Genomic DNA, 22204 nt, shown 5'->3' with positions numbered 1-22204 from the left:
TTCATCTTGCCCCACACAACCTTGTAGAGGCCCTAAGTGACAGGGGTCTGAGAGTCACGATCGGTGGCGTGAGTTTGGCTGTTTGTGACAGCGTGAAGATTCTCGGCGTAGTGCTGGATAGGGACCTTACGTTTTCCAACCATGTCACATACCATCCAGCGTGCCATTGGCAGGTTAAGGGGTCTCTACAGGTTTAGGGATCTGCTGCCGGAGTCTGCAAGGCTGCAATTAATGCAGGCTTTTCGTGTTCTCTGTGTTTTACTATTGTTATCCTGCTTATGGCAACAGTATCTCGAAGGGAGACCAGGAGCGAATCCAGAAGCTTCAAAATTCCGCAATTCGTTTTGTTTTCAAATTGAAACGCTTTGATCATGTTTCTCCTTATCGAGATGCTGTTGGCCTATTGCCGATGGAAACTGTGTGCAGGATACAGACCTGTATTTTAATTCACAAGGTTCTGTCTGACGGAGAGCCACAGTACTTAAGCGGGAGGCTCTCATCCCGGGAGGAGGTTTCAAAATACAGAACCCGTCATGTCACGCACTTGCTACACTTTCCAAAAGTGAACCTGGAATTGGGTAGGAGGAGCTTCTCTTACTTCGGCCCAAAATTGTACAACGACCTCCCCGAAAACCTCAAACGAGTAAAACTAGATTCATTTAGAATAAAAGTAAAGGATTTTTATAAAAATAGTCATGTAGTTTAAGTTAGTTCATTATTTAGTTACTGTTAAGTTTAGTGTGTACTTGTTAAATATTGTTTGTTGCACCTATTTTAAATATTTATAATGATTGGCCTAAGTTATTCTGAAAAACAGTCTTGTACTGAGAAACGCTTGGAAATAAAAGGCATTTTTATTTATTTATTTATGCAGTAATTTTGCTGAGCACCATAATTAGTCAAGATCCATCTACATATTGTATAAATCAAGGGCAATCTGTGGTTGATTAGTGACCTGTATTCTTTAGTTCAGCTTTAATAATTAATGTTAATTAGTATCAAATGCATGTTTTAGAGATAGAGTGCATGAAGTTGACACACAACATGATTGTTGTGATTCCTGACTTATGAGTGTCACAACGCTCTGGTATTATTTGTTTACTTTAACCTAGATTGTGGTTATGTTAGTTACCTAACTGAGGAAGAGATCAGATTGTAGATCTCGAAACGTAATGTTACTGACTTTTTTGTATTACTTACGGTGGCAAATGTCCGGAAAAATCCTGAATCCTTCATTAAGGGCAATCTACTAAGTGAATTAAAACAACGTTAATTCAGGCAATACAGGATTTCCTTTTTTGTAACTTGTATTTCATTTGTTTGAAAATATTACATGTTATACCTGTAAAACTGTATACTGCAATTGTCTCCTATAATTTTTGTGAATATATTGCTAATATTTAAACATTATGCTAACATCTTCATTTATGCTAACATTTAAGCATAAATGAAGAGAAAACCAAAATAATGGAGTGTGGGAGAACAACCCAAATAAACAATGAAAATAATATAGAAATAGAAGGGCACAAATTTGAAAAAGCAAACAACTTCACTTATTTGGGAGTAATGCTGACGAATAATAATGAAGAAGACATGGAAATACAACAAAGGATAAATGCAGCACACAGAAGTTTATCAGCATGCTACAAGCTATTAAGCTCTCGACTACTATCACACAAAACCAAACTCCGTATATATAAAACCATTATAAGACCAGTTCTGTTATATGGCTCAGAAAACTGGGTGTTAAGTAAAAAAAACAGAAAAACGTTTGATAGTATTTGAGAACAAATTATTGAGAAAAATCTATGGGCCAACCCTTGAAGATGGAGAGTGGAGGATAAAACATAATGTAGAGTTGAGGCAACTATATATGGACCCAGACATAGTGGCCGAGGTGAGAAGTAGGAGAATGAGATGGGCTGGCCATTTAATAAGGAAGGAGGACAACTCCTTAGTCAAGAACGTCCTTGTAAACAATCCGGAGGGCAGAAGACCACCAGGAAGGCCCAAGTTGAGATGGCGAGACCAGATCAGAAGAGACATAAGAAAACTGGGAAGAAGGGAAGAAGAGGCAATGGATAGAGAGATCTGGAGGCAGTGTGTTGGCGAGGCGAAGTACCACCTTGGGTACCAAGAGCCACGGCAGTAAGTAAGTAAGTATATTGCTAATATATACACTGCACATAATTTACCTTTTAGTATGAATGAGGACTGCTGCCGCAGCTCCTGGTTAGTGGGAGTGTTCAGGTACATCCTAGCTCGTAGTTTGGGGTCAAGATTGAGCGTGGTGACACCAGTGAGCTCAGAGTCCTCCTCGATGTCCTGCAGTGGACGCTCCACCATGTCGCTCACAGAGAGAGGCTCAGTCTGCTGAGTAGTCTGTTCACTCACCATGTAACTCACCGTCTCTAACACCTGCTCGTACTGCTGACGTGACAGAGAAACCTTCAGCGGTGTCACTACACTCGCTCGCACCTACCACAATCACAATCCATCAGCTTTCACTTCAAATAGTTTAAACTATAATACTGTCACACTTGGATATTTACAATGTTCCTACAAGATCGGTCCCAAGGCTTTTGACAAACAACGTACAAAAAATGGCATTTACTAAAGACTCTTACATCATTTCCGAAAGAGAATAAATTAATTTACACCAACATGTTGACTTGTGATAACACATTATTTTTAACTCTTGAACCAAAGAGACAATAGAATGGCAAAGCTTTGTCAATAAGCAATTGACAATATCACTGGTTATAAACGGCTCTACAGGTGATAGTCAAGTCATTGTAGAGAACAAAGCTAGTACTCTAATACCAGTGCTCGCTTCACTGAGCGCAGAAGTCTTAAAAGTAAAAGTAAAGTTTATAATTTATTCACTACCAAAATTTGTACTTTCACTCATAATTCTGTTTTCATGTTCCATCATCAGAATTTTCTATGACCCAGACTGGCCAGGATCCTAATTTCTATTTATTAACATATGCTAAACTAAACAATGGATTTTGAGTGTTTGAGTAATTTCAGTTACATAAATTCAATATAATTTAATATCTTCCAATGACCAATTAGTTTGTTAATATCCTCACAAACCTGACCTGATTTAAAATGTATTCAGATTTAACAAAAGGTTCTAATTGATGTAAAGTTTCATAATTTATTGATTGTACCCTGAGTATTCAATGAGTGAATCTAAACACTGAACTTGGTCACAATTTATTTGTTCATTTAGTTCCTTGTGACATATAAAGATAGACAAAAACGTGTTTATACGATAGATAAAATCTATCTTAAAGTGGGCATGTGGTGTTAGAAATGTATCACTGTACAATATTTTAAAATGCTGGTCTGACCTGGAAGTTATTCTGACGCTCTGCCGCAGTGAACTCTGGCCCTGACTCGAGCAGAATGTTCTCAGAGTGCCTCATGTGCATCTGGCCAGCCTGGTGATCCACTGTCAACTGTATCACTGTGTCGTACAACACTGGCTTACCCTGGTCCGCACAACTGTACAACTTCTCCACTCTCTGCATCATTGGGCCTCTGTCACATATGACATTGTTAAGTGTTACAAGAACAGAAACATTGACACCTTGAGAACTAGTATCTACTGTCTTCTTCAAGTGTCAAACCCTTCAAAATTCCTTTAAGCATAACAAAAATAAACAATTCAAAACATGGTAATAAACACACCAATATCAAAAACCAATATCAAAATAGACAAAAAAAAGCTATTTTAAACATCCTAGTCCATGTATATTTATTAGTTTATCAAATCGTCACTATCATTAATTACAATACCACTCATCATCCTCAATGGCTGATTAACACCTTTACTGTTGCTCTATACTGAGACCAAATTACTCACAATGTGCCTCTGTGCTGCAAGGCGTCTGCCACACAGTCAACTTGTCAACATGTTCGCTGCATTGTTAAATAAGGTGATTTTTCTCATATTGTAATGGGAGTCTCTTGTGACTTATAAAGATGCATTACTTCAGTGCAATAAGGTTCATCAAATTACTCATGAAGATGGTGGACTTTGATGTTTGATAGTATAGGTCAGCACTAGAGCGCTCTACACGCAATTTGTGGAACTACCAGATTGTGTTCTGTTAAGGAGCGCTACCGTGAACGGTGTTTACTATTAAATATTATGAGTCAATCACACACTATTTATATTGAATTAGACTAATGATGTTGTCTACTTAAAAGTTGTAAGCAAATTTACTATATAAAGCTTCGAAACATGACAAAACGATCTACCGCGTATTGAAGGCTGATGCAATATTAATAATTTAACAGACAATGAAAGCAGCTGAAATCGGTGCAAACAAGCGATACAACTGTGCATGTTTATCATGAGTGGCTCATGGCACACACATGAAATAACTGTAAGCAAAATAAGTCATATGCGGCATGAGTCAACTGTGGCTCATAAGTAATAATATACTTTTTTGTAATAATTATAAAATATACTTCATGCAAATTCAAATTCAATCCCCAATAAAATCAGTAAAAAAAACTGTTAAAAATATATGTTCCACAATACAGAGTAGGTTTGATGAAATCTGGTAGGATTCACAACTAAAATTACTGAGTTAACAGTGAACCACCATGCTGTAGTTAATGTATTATAAAACCAAAACTGTTAACGAACTTCAAAGACCTCTTTGCAGCTTCAAAGCAAGATCTAAGCCCTGATAAGGTAAGACATAAGCCCATCATCAATATCTAAAACAGTAGAGATTTGTAACAAATCCATTCTAGAAACTTAGAAGTATATCAGAAGTACATTGATTTAAGCTTTCCATACAAAATATTCTTAAATACTCATGTCGATGTTTACTTTTGAACCCTTAATGACACTTTTTATCCTCTGATGGCTGGAATATTTCCTACTAATACTGTGACAGGCAGCAGTTCTTCATCGTAACAAGTGCTAGATGAAATTTAATAGGGGTATCTATAAAAGAACAGTGACAAACCTTGTTTGAAACAGAATAGTAATACAAACTCAAGTGATCCAGAGAAGGGAAACTGAAATGCCAAAACGATTCTTCACCCAGCTTATATTATGAATGGGTATCTCATAAGAGAGTTATCACCTGTCAAACCAGTACAATGGAGATCCGCTAATCCGAACTAATTGAGACCGAACCCAATCCGGATTACACGATTGTTTGGATTAACCGGATTGACAGAAAAATATGGTGCTTAAAATGAGAATGGGTCTATTTTGTTATAAAATTATCCACATTGTTTATTAAAACACAATTTCTTACTGTTGTACTGTATTTCATGCAACAAATGTGTTGGACTGTGAATACTAAGCACAATATCGTAGTTCACTTTTGTAGCGCACATTGGACATGTCTACACGCTATGGACCAGACTGTACTTCCCCTTCCTCGGGGCGCCAAAAATACACACACTGACTCATAGAACAGCTGCACATTGCGCTGTAGTCGGCAGTGTGCCATCTGTTGTCTCAGTGCAAACATCGAATCCACTGTATTTGGTACTGTACTTGAACTTCATTATTTTATGTACCATAAACAATTTGGACCTAATAAAATACTGTACACGTATTTAATGAAACTTTCTTTACTAAACGATGCACCCATTCTCATTTTTTAGGTAATTAGTTGTTGGTATAACTGTGCATTATCGTTAAAAATAAATATAATAATTTACTCCTGGACCTGTTTGGATTAACCGGACGTTCGGATTAAACATGTTCGGATTTGCGGGACTCCACTGTTAACTTCGATACATTACTTGGATATTTATTATTATTTTTAAGTAAAAATAAAATTAATATCTATCAAAGATTAAAATTTACCACTGAACTTTTTAACACCAATTTCTTCTCCTACAACATTTTAACAACCTTTTATAAACAAAACAACACATTATTACTCTCTTATTGAAACACCTGTTTAAAACATATTCTAAAAATTAATGATTAGATCAAACCGTTGTTATGTTACAACTTGTTCATAGTTCACAAAGTATTTGACTTTAGTAACAGTTGCCATTAAAAGAATCCCATTATAGCTCTTTTTTGATTTTGCGAACTACCTTAGGTCTTTTTATCATCATCTAATTGAGAAGAATAAGAGTGACTCACTCGGCCAGATGTTTCTGTATATCCAGAGTGTACACATTCATGTCACGTATCTCTATATCGTAATGGTCACAGACATCGGAGTCGTATAGCCATGAGCTCAAGGGTTCGGGCTGATTGTTGGTGAGTGACATACGGCCCAGGTGAGCCACTAACACTTGGGTGCTGTTGGGCGCTCGCGGTAACACCACCACCGGCGTGTCCAGGATCACATCCCACCTGCAGGCACAGAAGGAACAGAATTAGATAACGGTTTCCACTTATGAAGTGTGCCAAAAACTCGTGACTTTTCATAACACGTCAACTATTAGAACAAACATTTGAGACCGGAAAACAATGATAGCTTAAAAAAGTAAAGGTTTTTGTTTACTTTTTATCCTGAAAACACTTATTTTGGTAAAATTCCAGTTCATACAATATTTTACTATTGTTTAACTTAAGCATTTTAAGTTTGTCCACTGATTTTATGGCACTGAACTATATTCTAATAGTTGTTTAGAAGACAAAATTTGAGAACAGTACAGGCAGATTTGGTAAAATGGATTCAATTTTTTTGTTGGCTTTAAATTATGGTATATATTATAATAGATACTGTTAAAACCGTATAAAAATATAAAGCCAATAATTAATAAACTAAAATTACTTGCGTAATACACTACTTTAATTCTGAACAGTTATCAAACAAAAAATATCATACAAACAAAACTAAACGAACTGTTTAAAGCAAGAGATACAAGGTCCCAGAATATTTGAACACATTCAATTTTCTTGTATCACTTTAAAAAAAATATAAAATAAAAATTAATATACACAGGGGTAATCAGAAAGAGTGAAATTTGTAAAAATCTGGTTTAACTGTGCAAATAATTTTATTAATGTGTTTTAAGCAATATGACATCATAACTTTTTAGGCAAATTGTAAACCATATTGCACTATCTGCTAATGGACAGGTACTAGTATGCCACACACGTGTCACGTAATTCGCTTTGCTGAGGTTGATGCAAAATATCAAGCCTATAACTCATTTCATTCTCGAAATGGCCTGTGGATAGAGAACAAAATGTATTCCTGTAATATATTGTATGTATGTAAATGTAGTTCTGTTCTGTAGACATCATACAGGACAGAAAATTTGGACATCCCTCCAACAGACAAATTGTGTCAGCCTACTGAATTATAGGCTTCAACGACACACAGCCAACTCAATAGTTGAAGATGTACCATTACAGAATTCTTCTTTTACATTCTTGTCTATGTGGAAAAGAAGTTTCATGCATAATATAAAGTCTTCAGATGATTGACTTTTTACTCTTTTTTACTGTATGAATACTGTATATCTCTATGATAATATAACTCATGATATCTTAAACAGGTTTTTTACAAATTTATTTATTCTGCTATTTTCTAGTTGCGAACATGATTATCCATAAGACTAATGTACAAATATTTGTTAATACTCACCCAAATTCCATATGACAGGCACCATCATCAAAATCAGTATTGTTAATATGGAAATGAAGATTCATGCAAAATTTCACGTCTATAGGTTAATTTGTTTTCGAGATATGGAACTGGCAATAAAATAGATGGACAGACAGGTTTCGTTAACACTCAGCCAAAAGAATTACTATGTAGTTTTGTAGACTTACTAGTGCTTTAATGTTTGTAATGTTCTTGTTCACTTATTTTTCTACAGGAAGGCTGAGCTTTATCATAGTAGATTACATTATGAAGAAAATAATTTTCAATTACTCCTACAATTGATATGTATAAATTAACAGAAATTTTGTAAATTTATCAAAACAACACCATTACTTATAGTATTTTTATTCATGACATTCTGGTAGTTCTTATTCTTACAGATTTTCTGAAATTTCATTGATTTGTACAGGTCATCAATCATCGATTTTCCACCTTATAAGGAGTAAAACGAAAATCAAGGCATAAAATATTGTACTTAACCAAACCATGCAGACTTCAAATTTTCTATATCACACCCACATAGCACACAGAAAAGCACATTTTGGTACACATCAGGCATATGTCAGAAAAGCGGCACAGGATCTGACATCATTGAGGGAAAAGGATTGTTATTGAGGTGTTTATGATTTTTATAAATCTAAATGGTCATAACTGTCTGCTAGAGTCCTAATCAAGGACTCAAGGAGGAAGGTTCTCCTCTTGCAACCATGCATTATGCCATTCTTATTAGTGTGTGACTCCAATTTAGATATAAAAAGAAAATCATTAATAATATTGCAATGAAGCGCTGGATTGTAAGTAGTGTGAACACTTGGGTACCAAACAGTTGCAAGAGCAGCAGCGAGATTCACGTTACTCACTGTATCCGAGTGCGCAGTAGAGGGTCCTCAGTGGGACTGAACGGTGTGACTGTACCCCGAGTATTGGTGACCTGGCCAGAGTCCAGCATCTCCAGGGACTGAGACAGACTGCTGCGGCGTCGCTTTCGCGGGGTCGAAGCAATATCCGTCGCAGACCCATACAGTCGACTGCTCATTGACAGCGACTGAGCCAACTGTTCGGCCCTGGACATTTACATGTCGCTTTTGGATTTCCAGCGATGTCAAGGAGTAAATGAATCTCGGTTTACGTTCAAATTGACTTATTTTCACATATATTACATTAGAATTACATAACTGCGTTACAGAATTAGGATAACAAGTGAAATTGTTATATTTCTTACATAAACCAACAATTGAATTATAACTTCACTCTAAAGGCAAAAATGTGAAATATGTAAAAATGTATTCAACTAGTTTTTCAATTATTTTTTCCAAATGTGGATAAAGATAGCAGTAACAATTATTTATTAAATTAGGCTACTAGGAGAAACTTTACATTTAGTGATTGACAATATTGAAAATATTTGTAGTTTGTCAAAGTCACTACTACTCATAAATAATAATTACTACAACTCATCCAATATTTGATAAAGACAATTTTAGGATTTTCTGTACTATATGTGGCCACCAGTTCTCTCACATAGAGGAAGATATGTTTGGGAATGACATATGCCCAGTTGCAATTTGTTGGGTTTCTTTTTCATTCATTCATTTAGTCTTTTGGAAAATGCATGTATCTCAATAACACCTGTTATTCTATAAAATTATTGATATCAAAAATTGATCACTATAAATCAATTATTCAGCGTCTATTGAAGAAAGTCAAATTCTATAATGCTTTATTGTTCCTCAAATTCCAAATTGATTCTCCATACAAAAAATTGATTCACAAAAAATCCAAGTGACAGAAATTATATTTACTTGTTGATGCATCACCTTAGTTTAACTTTTTATAATTAAAGTGCCTTTTACGTATTACTGTTTGTTTCTTGAATCTTGCTTCATTTATGTTACTATTCTGTTAAATTTTAACTTGGCTTTTTTGGAAAATATAATATTGGATAGTCACATTAATTTATTGCTTTAGTAAATTTAAAAACATTTTTTCAACTGATTTATCATTGAACCACATGAATCAAACTGATCAAATAATTCATATTCTTATTTAATTTTAATCTCCAAGTGTAATATTAAAAAGAAATTATCCAACGTAATTCATTCAATAGTTGCTGAATGGTCTAACATTATTAGGCTTATCAATACAAAAATACTCACAACGCACATGAGTGACCGCATTGAAAGCCACAGAATTAATGATAATTTTAATAACTAACCTGGCATGAACGAGTCCAATAGCCATCTCCGTAGCTGCTGAGCCAATGGAACGTGCCAAGTTAGCCAAGTACTGCTTGAACTCTTTGGCGCAAGACTGCAGCTCCAGCAATAGGTGGGGGGAGTGAGTGTACCACACAGATGCAAACCTGATGGATATAGCAGCACTATCTGCAACAACACACAATTCAGTATATTATTGGTTATATTTATACAAAAACTACTGTTCTAATATATTAGTCTACTCTTTCTTGATAGGGTATCTACTTTCCGAGGAACTCAAATAGTAAAGTAAGAAGACTGGTCAGAGTAGTGTTATATGAACACCGCTGAAAAAAAGTCTTTTCATGAAGAAAGTATTTTAATCGATCTCAAGCCCAGGGCTCTCTTTTTCAGCTGTCTATTGGCTTTCTAGATGTGATAAGAGGCGAATAAAATCGATCTGCAGAAAAACTTACTGTGGTAATGAGAAAAAGGTATCTAAAGTTATATTTTAAATATAAAACACAACATACAAAGTATGTAGTTTATGGTGAACTGTCATTTAGTTAGATCTTCTGGGTTTTACAAGTGTATACACATTTTTTGTATTAGAAGGAATAAACCATAAATAATTTAAGGTACGAGTGTGATAAATGAACGGATGAATCATATAAACTTATTCCTTCATATGAATGGTTATTTTTTGTAACTCTTATCAATTTTTATAGTCCAACAAAAATCAACCTTATAAAAAAAAAAAAAAAAAAAAAAAAAACTGAATATTCAGCTAACCAGTTACGCAATAACTTTTACTACAATACAAGGAGCAACACTGCAATAGGATGTGTTATAATAATCTCCCAAAAATTCCTCATTAACACTGAAAAATATTTCATTCATTATATCTACAGAGTATTCCAGTGAATTCAGACAGAAATATTAACTTGCTATTATTATTAATATTATCAACCATAATTGATTATCTTAGTAATACATTTTCTTCTATGACAACAAATAATAAAAATTCAGCCAATAATTAATAAAAAAATGCAATTTTCATATTAATGCGAGTTAGATAGCACCAGATACTATAATACATGCTAGTTCTCAAACTGTTTTAACATCATTGATATTTAAAACAAGAAAACTACCAATTTGACAGCTTAGTTGTTAATCCACCTGGTGTTCAAATTCAAATTCAAATTCAAAATTCCTTTATTCTTTTTATACATAATGTACATGAATTGCGTCAATTACCTTTACTACAATATAAAACATAAGACTCAGGTTAGAGTATTCATACTTTATATTTAATACAGTATAATAATACATATAATATTTTAAATATTTATGTCCATAGTGTTAATATGTTTTGTAATGGTAGGCAAATACAAACAAAATTACTTTCAAGTCACAGTGTAAAAAACTCTTCAAGAGAGTAGAATGAATGATCTGTACAAAATTGTTTCAACATTTTCTTAAAATTATTAAAAGAATTCTCATTCTTAATACAGCCTGGAAGGTCATTTATAAATTTTATTCCTATGTATGTCGGACACTGTTTATATTTTTCTTTATTATGTTTCTTTACTACAAAATTTTCTCTATTTCTTGTATTATAATTATGATAATCTTGTTGCCTTGGTATAGACTCTGCATTTGTCTTGACATGTAATATAGTTTTATAAATATATAAACTATATACTGTCATTATTCTTAGGTTAATAAAGTGGTCTTTACAACTATCATTATTTTTAAGGTGTAGAATATGTCTTATTGCCACTTTTTGTAAATGTAATATTTTGTTTAAGTTATTTGCACTGGTTCCACCATAAATTTCAATGCCATATGAAATGTGTGGATGTATCAAGGCATAGTAAACAGATTTCAGTGCATTTATTTCTAGGAAGAAGGATAACCGCCTGATTGCAAATATTCCAGAACTCATTTTATGACAAATTTTTTCTACTTGTTTTGTCCAACTTAATGTATTACTTAGAGCCAGACCCAAGAATTTTGTATCTTTTACAAATTTATTTCCAATTGTATTTATCTCATTTGATTGTTTACATTTAAATTTCATTAGAATTGTTTTATCAGAATTTAGTAATAAATTTCTATCATTCAAGTAACATTTTAGTTGTGACATTGAATATTCTGTTGTATTTATTACACTTTGTAAATCTTTTCCAGAAACTGACATACTTATATCATCTGCAAACAAACATAAATGATTTTTATTTGATAAATTTGTTAAAATCTGTGGCATACCTCCCAAGTAGCATAAGAACAAAAATGGGCCCAATACTGAACCTTGTGGTACAGAATATTGTATTTTTTCTATTCTTGAATTAATATTTCTTATTTCATTATTACCTAGATATTTAATACTAACATACTGCTGTCGCCCTTCCAGATATGACTGATGCCAGCTTAATTCTTTATCCTCAATACCATATGATTCTAATTTTTCTAGCAAGGTTTTATGGCAGACACTATCAAATGCCTTTGTCAGATCCAGAAAGGCTCCAACAGTATGATTCCCTTCATCCAAATTTTCTAGCACATTCTCAATATAATCAATTAATGCTGTTACCGTTGATCTATTTTTTCTATAGCCATGCTGCTCCAAATCCAGCAATTTACCCTTCTCAAAATAGTCTACTAATTGAATCATCATAGTCTTTTCAAATATTTTTGATAAAGCAGGTTGTATTGCCAATGGTCTATAATTTAGAGGATTTTTGCTGTCTCCTTTTTTTAACACAGGAACAACTTTTGATATTTTTAATTGAGTTGGGAAGTTTCCTGTTATTATAGAAACATTCACCACATGTAAAAGAGGATTTAAAAGTGCATGTTTTGCCTCTTTAATAATCTTTATAGGTATGTCATCATACCCTGCCGACCATTTTGGCTTAATAGAATCAATTATTTTAATTAGTTGATCACAGTCAATAGTGTTGCATTTAAATTTACTTTTATAATTTGAATTTCGATTAATAGAAATTGACTTTTTGTTTAAATTTGGAGCAACATGCTTTTTTACCATTTCGACAAAACTTATGTTTAATAAATCAGCTACACAAACAGGGTCACAGATTATTTTACCACCATCGTTAAGCTCTATATTTTTAAATGACATTTCCTTACTGTTTCTAATTTCATTATTTACCACTTGCCATATAGTTTTATTGATATTTGTTGTATTCACCACTTTATTATTAATGTAATCTCTTTTCTTTTTTTGAATCAATTTTTTATATTTATTTTTTTGTTCCTTCAAAGAAAGTTTTATTTGTTTGTTATTTTTACTCTTCCTATATAAATTATGTTTATTTATAAGTTCTTTTTGTTTGCAAGTTATTTCATAATCTATCCATTGGTTTTTATTGTGTTTAATAAAGAAGCGTTTTAAGGGAAAATTTATATCAAAATAATATTTTAGAATGTTGTAAAAATATGTAAACTTATCATCTACTGGTGCCATATAAAGTTTAGTCCAGTCTTCCTTAGATATGTCTTTCTTAAAGTTTTCTATATTTCTTTCACTAAAAATTCTTCCAATTCTACTTATTTTTAATTTAACATTTTTATTTTTCTTTATTTTGAACATTTGAGCATCATGATCAGAGAGTGATGTTATTATACATTCTACATCAAATAAAGTAGCTTTCATGTTGGTGAGAAAATTATCTATTGCAGTTTCACTGTTGTCTGTTACCCTGGTTGGAATTTTAACTGTATAACAAAAACCATGCATATTCAATGTATTGACAAAGTCTTTTTTTTTCTATCCTCCCTCAAAACATCAACATTAATATCACCACCAATAACAATGTTATCACAAATTTTGGATAAAATCTCTAAAAACATGTCTAGTTTTTGTAAAAAACTTGCAGTATTTTCAGATGGACTCCTATAAATCCCTCCCACTAAGAATTTTACTGAATTGATTTTAATCTGAATAACACAAGATTCAAATATTTTGTCTTCATTCAGTAGATCCAAATTAACATCAACAATTGTTTTGTAATTTATTAAATGCTCCGATACCAATATTAATACCCCACCTCCCTCATAATTTTTTCTGGCATACCCTTTTGCTAATACAAAACCTGGTATTTTAAGTTTTTCAACTTCATCACTATTTAATTTATGTTCAGTCAGAATTATGATGTCAGGTTCAAGCTCTTGGATAGTTATTGTCAGAGGATCAATTCTGGTGGCCAGGTGCTGTATGTTCTGATGGAAGACAGTTACATATGAAGTTTGATTTTGTATGTAGTTCGGTTTCCTTTTTATCTTACAATGACTTTTTGTTTTGTGAACATTAAAAAATCTTCAGAATTGTTATTTGAGTTATTAATTAAACTACATGCCTTATGCCTACCATTTAACAATAATTCACCACTAACAGAATCATTTAAACCTATACTGCTAGAATGACAGCTATCATTAAAACTACTATTTGCCTCAGAGCAGTCTTTTCTTGTAATACAATGCGTCGAGTTGTCATGTGGCGAGGACCTGGGTATGTAGAGTGTAATTTCTGCTGGCTCAGTGAAACTTATCTGGTTCTCTTGAGCTGCTGTGTGTGCCCCTTCCAGCTTCCCTGGTGGTAATGGTGGGTTGTTTGTCATGGGCGTTGGTGTTGAAGCAGAAAGATAGTCAGTTGGTGCTGTCTTTTTTTTATCTTCCACTATTTTATGTAACTGTCTGGTACTAATAGTATCCTGAATTTTTTTCAGAAAATCCTTGTGAGTCATACCATTTCTCAAGCTTCTTTGGGATTTTTCATTAAAAACAATGATTTTAATTTGGGCATTAGTTGCATTCTGGAACTCAAAAATATTTTCAATGAAGTGACCTATTGTTATTTTGTCCCGCATACATCCCATCGGTGAGCAGACTAATGTTTGAAGACCTTTGTTTTTGAAATCAGCAGTGAGTTGTTCAAATGCCTCATCATAGTCGCTTTTTGATGGTTTCATAAAATATTTTGGTTTGGTTATTAAACTGTATATAGTGGCTCCATTTTGTGATTGTTGGCAGGCTAGATGGCTGGTTATACAGCTTGACTGTGTAGGTTTCCCAAACTGACTCTTAAATACCACTGCAACACCGGCACTCATGTTTTTTTCGTCATTCAAGTCGCTTGATATGCAGTGTGAGAATGCCACTGATCTGTTATCTTTATTTTTTTTTTATTTCTTTTGACATATTGGCTTCAATTACTGTAATACTTTTGGTGCTAGTCAGTTTATCTTGTGCATTATTATTGGTTAACTTTGTATTTTCAGAGTTCTTCAACAAAATTTTTAATTTTGGCTGAGCACATATCAATATTGCTTTATTTATTATTTTGCTGACAGTCATAGAACCCTTTCTGTTTAGGTGGACTCCATCTCTTGAAAGGCAGGAGTCATTAATGTACTTCCCAACATCCAAATAGACTGCTTTAAGTTCTTTACATGCCCACCTAATATTTTGGTTTGTTCTTTGCAACAAGGATTGTGGAGTATTTCTTCTAGCAATTATACTATTTACAATTATTGGTTTACCACTGAACGTTTTCTTGGCTATTTTAATTAATTTACACATAGCTCCCATTACATCTTCTGAACTTCCAAGACAATCCAAGTCATTTGAACCAAAATGTAGCACCACAGTTTTCGGGTTTTTTGCAATCGTACTCACATTTTTAAGTCTTTGACACATCTGTTCAGCAGTTGCTCCCCGATAGAATTTTAATTCTGTGTCTGGCACTGATACATGCTTCAGCATAGAGTCCCCTAAAACAAGAGCATTGACTTCCTTTTGCTTATCTTTTTTATATGTAAATGTAGGATTTTCCCAATAGTACTTAGACTGTTTAATATTGCCTCTACAATGTTCCGGCTCTACTTCTTGGGTATCAATCTCCTCTTGATCTTCATTTCTGAGACATTCATATTTGTTAGTAAGAGTTATAGGGTATTCATTTAATTTTGTGTTTGTTTTCACACTCTTGCCACTCTTAACCTGTGTCCAATTTCCATTATTTTTTTGTTTGACTTGACAGGCTTGAGACTTCTGAGTAACACGGTTCATCTCATTATTCTGCGGTTCACTATGTACAATCTTATCATTTAATTTATTTTTCAGTTTAGTTTTGGCTGAACTTAGAATTATTGGGGCTAGACATTTGATATTACTAGAAGACCTCGTGTTGTGCAGTATTGAAGCAAGTTGAGCTCTTTTGGTCCACACATCAATTTCATACAATCTTGGAATTTCAAAGTCTGTATCCACTGATCCAGTATCCGCAATGTGAGCCAGTAACATTTCTGCCACTAGCAGCATATGTAATCCGCAATCATAAGAATTGTTCTGCTTTGTTATTGTACATAGCTTTATTTTCACTTGTTCAGTCATACCAATGTGTAAGAGCAATTTCGCTGCCACCGCTTCAGCTACTTTGAGGTTGTAAGTACCCAAAGAGTCAAAATACAAAAATTGTTTTTCTTTTCTTGCATAAAGTAACATACTCCAATGGGTTCCTGATCCTTTACTGTCTGTAACAAGAGGGTCTCCGATGGAAAAATGAGAATCGTTTATTGGCATCAATATGTAGGATTTTTCATATAATTTTAAAGGTTCTAAAACATTTTCAATGGTGTCAGAATGTTTCAAAATAAGTACAATGGCTGGTAGCATCAAACAGATTTTTCTTTGGTCTATAGTAGTATTAAGTAGATCAAAATATATAGTTATAGCATCATCTGTAACCCATTCACCATCAAGCAGAGACAGGGCTACAGATACATTATTTTCGGTGTTAGACTGTGCCACTGTAACATTCTTTTCTTGAGAGGCTTGTACAGTGTGCAGTTTGTTATTTATTTCTCTGAGGTCTTTAATTTCTTCCTTGTACATTTTTTCTTTTTTCAGTAGTTTATTTATTAGATTTTCATTCTTGTCTACCATTGAACTGTCACTTTTTCCTGATTTTTTTTCATTTTCCAATGTTCTTATTGTGTCAGACATGGTTTTAATTTTATTTTTATAGTTATTGCATGTTTTACTGATTTCGTTCTCCATTGCTTCATAAGTGTTAGTTAGCTCTACACGTTTATTTTCCAAGTTTATTAATTTATTTTTTAAAACATCGATTTCATTTTTTAACCTTTTGTTTTCTTCATAGTTCTTTGTAGTTATTTGTTCAACTTTGTATTCAGTTTCTTTAAGTTTATCCTCGAGTTCTATTTCATTCTGTGACTTCCTTAACTTTTCATTGTGTAGCTCTTGTTTTAGATTTTCGTTTTCTTGGAGAAGAGCACTTCCTAGCTCAGCTGCAAGATTTAATGAGGTTTCAAGATCCTGATTTCCATTTTGGCATTGTGTTATTCTTTCAGAGAGATCTAAGTCAATGCAGAGCTCTAAATTTTGTTTTTGTACGATATTTATACAATTTGGACATTTCCAACATTGTCTCTCATTCTCTGATAGTTTCTTCACCTCCGAGTATGCAAAATTCAAACATTTTAGATGAAACCACATTTTGCATTGTCCACTGCAGCCCAACGCTCCATACCTGACATTTTTATGGCAAATTCCACAAGGATATTTTGTTTCTTGGTCTTTGGATTTAGAGTCATAGACAGTTTTCATTATTAAAAGTTAACAAAATAAATCCAATTTTAAATATCACTTTTATTTGGAAGACGAAATAATATCATATGCACACAGATATAATCTGTCTTTATTTGTTACTTATATAAGTGTCAGTTTTACACTGAAAGATAAATTATTTTATTGATTACAGAAATTTGTAGAAAAATGTTAAAATGATAATAAAAATTTTTGCAGCTTATTTATATTACAATAACACATTAAATATGCTAGCCAGTTAAAATCAGCCTTGCAAAAAGTATATGCTACTGGTTGGATTTGAACTGACGACCTCCAGAACTTGAGGCTGTAACTTAACCAGTTGAGCAATCTCAACTGATAACAGCTGGTATTGACAGTCCCTCTCTTCCTCCTGTCAGATCCAGTTCAACATGTGGTCCTTTCAAACAGCATGTAATTTATATTCAACACTACAATCAGTCCACATTTAACTACAGTGATGAAATAAAATTAATTAATTTATTATTATTATTGTTCAGTGTTGTGCACAAGTATTATTGAAAGTCTAGTATTGTTTTATTTATAGTTATCTGTACAATCCAGGTAAGCCTAGGTTCTGAATTTTTATTTGATTCTATAAATAACTGTAGTAATTTAACACTAGTAATAAGTAACCTTTAATTTAATGGCTTATTATTTTGTCAGAGTTTCATTAACACAAAAACTTCACAGATCCAAATTGGAAATTTAAAAATAATGCAAAAAAAATGCAAGTTCACTGTTCAGGTTAGGTCTGTAATTAAGTGAATAAATTTTATTGTGTCGAATGAAAACTGAAATTTAATTTTTCAGTCTATTCAAGAGACTTTATTGACTGTACAAAACAAATACTATAGTCACCGTTTTGGCTTTTCCACTCAAAATCCCTCAAAAACACAGCACCATTTACCACTGCAACTTCACTATCTATAATGCACAAATTTGTGTATTAAACAAATGGAGCTGATTTAACAAATTTTCATTATTATTTTGTTCAAGTTGATCTAGTAACATTTACCAGAATCGGAATGTAGTTTCCTCTGGAGTGTGAAACTAAAGGCCTCTTTCTCCTGTCGGCGTGAAGGTGTGTACGAGGGTGTGCCTGCCATGGTATATAGGTCAGCACTGAGACACGCCATCAGGTCCATGTTCTCCGTCAGAGGGTCTTGCCCCAGACTGAGAATACGCTGATGTGTGTGACCTTCTGCTGTCAGATCCAGCACCTGAAGTCCACCCAATGAGCCCTCCACCAGCAGCTCTGACCCTGCAATATAAAGTACAGCTCAGCATCAATAAGACTATCAAGTAGTAGTCTTTTTGGCTTATCATAGTTATTTTTCCAGAAATTGAAACAAATTAGCAGTAAAAATTATTAGCTGGACTTTTATAACAAAAAAAAACTAACCCCTCCACCAGCAGCTCTGACCCTGCAATATAAAGTACAGCTCAGCATCAATAAGACTATCAAGTAGTAGTCTTTTTGGCTTATCATAGTTATTTTTCCAGAAATTGAAACAAATTAGCAGTAAAAATTATTAGCTGGACTTTTATAACAAAAAAAAACTAACCCCTCCAGGTATACAGTTCACATAAAAAATTCCAAATTAAATTCTCTCCATTGAAAATTTTAAATTGTATAAATAACTTTAAAGTATTAATTAATTCTTGAAAAACCTATGTACTTATTTGAATAATTTGTACAATAATTGATAATTATCAATAGACTAGTTGGAACTGTTGCATTCATTATCCACGTAGAATTAATTTTTACTAGATTATTCATAATTACATAATTCTGTAATTATTGTACAAGTTTCAATATGTGAAAATAATGAAACTGTCTTATTCCACATAGATCGACTGTTGCTATCCTCATGTAAGGTTTTAGTTTTGGCTGGAGAAATGGGTTTGAATGAAAGGTTACACAAAATTGTTCAGTATTAGCAAATATTCTATGTTTTTTATGTTTTACTGACTGATGTTTCTATATATGTTTATATTTTAAAGATTATGACTATTGTTTATTTTACTATATTGTCTCTGTCATTATCATGCCAATATGTCTATTTATTTAATGACTACTTTCTGCATACTTTTAAATCTGTTGCTGTTGCTTTATCGTTTATTAAAATCTTTAATCACACTTCTACCAAATTAAAAGTGATAATTCTGCTATGTTTGTGTAAATTGTGTTCTATTTTAATTTTAATGTTTAGCCATATACCGTATATGAAGTATTTTGTCAAAACATGCTCATTTGATTGCGTTTATTAACATTGCCATTACAAATTGTGTCGTATGACAGTTATTATTATTAAATGCACGAAATTATTGGTCGATCAAACAAATCAGGAAACACACTTTAACTGACAAACAACAACAAAACCGATCTTTCTTTTTACTGAAAAATATTTGTATAAGACATTATTGAGCAATGAATTTTGAAGGATACAGGTATTCTTCTTCAATAACACTGTACTTTAAATGTATAAAACGACAAAAAAACTTATTTTTAGTTACAGGAACCAAAATAAAGCAAACACTACAGATTTACTTAAAGATATCAGGTATAACTGACCAACTGAGGCATTAATCTTGGCATGACTGAGAGTAACAGTAGCGATCTTGCGGCCAACGAGAACATTGTCCTTCAAAACGGCCCGCAACAGCAGAATGTTGAGGCGGTGGAAGTCAAAGGTGAGCTGCGTCCGAGTGCTTGGAGGTGGAACAAAACTCGGCCGTCGGCTGACCGGCTCTGATGATAAACTGTCCACTTCATCTTCTGTACCAAGCAAACGCATCATTTTAAGAAAAGTTCATTCATTACAAGTATTTACAGTAGACTATGGCAAGTAAGACTGAATAATTTTTAGCATTTTAAGGAAATCTAATAGTGGTGTAACTAACCAAATAATTGATGCCTAAAATTTTAAGAAAATGATTTTCTAAATCAAGTTGTTTCTTCCCATTTTAAACTGAATGACAAAAAATTAATGTCTCAAATTTTAAGAAAATTATTTTCTAAATCAAGTTTTTCTTCCCATTTTAAACTGAATGTTATATAGTACAAGAAATATTCTGTGTGAAAAGTGGTTTTCTTTGTCCAAGTTTTTCTTCCCATTTTAAACTCTTTGTTATATATTATATAGTATAAGAAATATTCTGTGTGAAAAGTACCTTAACCCTCAGTCCACTCTCCCAGATCAAGGGATGAAATTATAGTATTGTATTTTGTCAAGAATGAAGTGCGTTATGAATTATTATTTTATATAATATACAGGAATTGATTTAAAAAATTTTAAAGAATGTCAGCATAATTTAAATATTACATAAAATTGAGATTGATTACATAATGAAAATAAACGTTAACTAATGTAGGAATGTAGATTGAAATTTATAACAGTTTGTAATTTACAATAGCAGAATAGAAGATATTGATAATGGGTCAATTTGTACCAACTTGTTCATTTTAATCTCACACTGAAATTAAATATATTCACTGTGTCAGTCCACAACATATTGTATATGCCCATTAAATTAGTGATGGTCTCAGTATTGAGCGTGACCCATTCAAAACATTTTTTTTTGTCTGGAGTTAAGTGAAATCCGGGACTTCAAAAGATAACCAACTACCTTGCATCGGAAACTGAGGATCCAAGTTCCCCAACTCATTGATTAATCCTTCATATGGATTCTACTTCAGCATTATCCAGATACTGAGATAATTAGAATTTTGTTAAGTAGATTGCGACAGTTCCATCCCGTTCATACAGATTTTTAAATTGAAATTTGTGATGGCTATTAGTACTTGTCCTGAGCTGAGGTTTTGGTGACAATGCTGGTGCAAAAAAAAAAAAAACACTCCACTACCTTGTGACACCATCAGAGGATCTTCCGAACTGTGGAACTGTACGATAAAATTTGGTCAGCAAGATCGATGTCGCGTTTTATTTTATTGTAGCTTTTTACAACTATTGACTTAAGGAAGAGATTTCCTTATCTGTCTTCCTTGCCAGTGTCAAACATATCAATTGTACATGAGAATTTGAATCTTGTCCTGCCATCTTTTAATAACAATCCCATCTTTATTTTCTGCACATACCATTTGCAAAAAAGTTTGTCAAAAAAGAAAAAATTCTTAAGTATGCCAGCTTCATCAGTTCTTAAAGTACCTAACAGATGAGTGAATTTTCCTAGTAGTACTCAGACCAACTCACCGAATTGTAATAGTTGACAAAATAAACAGTCTTTTCTGAATGAAGATAAGAGCGTAGTAGTTTTGAAACTACAGAGGTACACATGTAATAATCAGGAGATAGGTTGGATACTTTACCAGAGTATATTTTAACTTTGCATATACAGTATAGACTGACTGGTCACATAGTTTAAATAATTTTATATCATTCTTCTTGGGATTCTTAGGGGAAATATTGTAAGAAAAGCAATCATTCTTAAAATGGAACCATAGATTCATCAATGGCAAGATCATTTTAAACTTATTTACTTATTAACTTTTTTACTTATAACTTATTATAAGCAAAATTCAATATCTGAATAAGGTTATCCACCTTAGCAAGTCTACCTGCACCATTCTCATTGTAGTTAAAATGCCAGAAACGTGACAGCAGTTGGAATCTGTTGCGGCTCACGACATTAGGAGCAACTTGATTTTTAAACAACATATTATTGCTCGAATGTTGGGGTTCTAGAGGCCAGGAAATCATTTGTAGGCCTAAA

At 33.0% G+C, this 22204-nt stretch overlaps 1 protein-coding gene across 1 annotated transcript in view; it reads right to left on the bottom strand.

The window, feature by feature from the left end:
* LOC124365043 (vacuolar protein sorting-associated protein 13D-like) overlaps positions 1 to 22204 on the bottom strand; it is a 189889-nt gene that overhangs the window by 107630 nt on the left and 60055 nt on the right. The window contains 7 exon segments of the mRNA XM_046820942.1: positions 2196 to 2478; positions 3360 to 3549; positions 6140 to 6355; positions 8480 to 8683; positions 9835 to 10003; positions 18486 to 18731; positions 20046 to 20249. Of these exon segments, the coding sequence (XP_046676898.1) occupies positions 2196 to 2478; positions 3360 to 3549; positions 6140 to 6355; positions 8480 to 8683; positions 9835 to 10003; positions 18486 to 18731; positions 20046 to 20249 (1512 nt within the window).

The sequence above is a fragment of the Homalodisca vitripennis genome, chromosome 6, assembly GCF_021130785.1.
Source record: "Homalodisca vitripennis isolate AUS2020 chromosome 6, UT_GWSS_2.1, whole genome shotgun sequence".
Taxonomy (NCBI): domain Eukaryota; kingdom Metazoa; phylum Arthropoda; class Insecta; order Hemiptera; family Cicadellidae; genus Homalodisca; species Homalodisca vitripennis.
The sequence above is the reverse complement of the archived record's forward strand: the minus strand, read 5'-3'. Positions and strand labels throughout refer to the sequence as shown.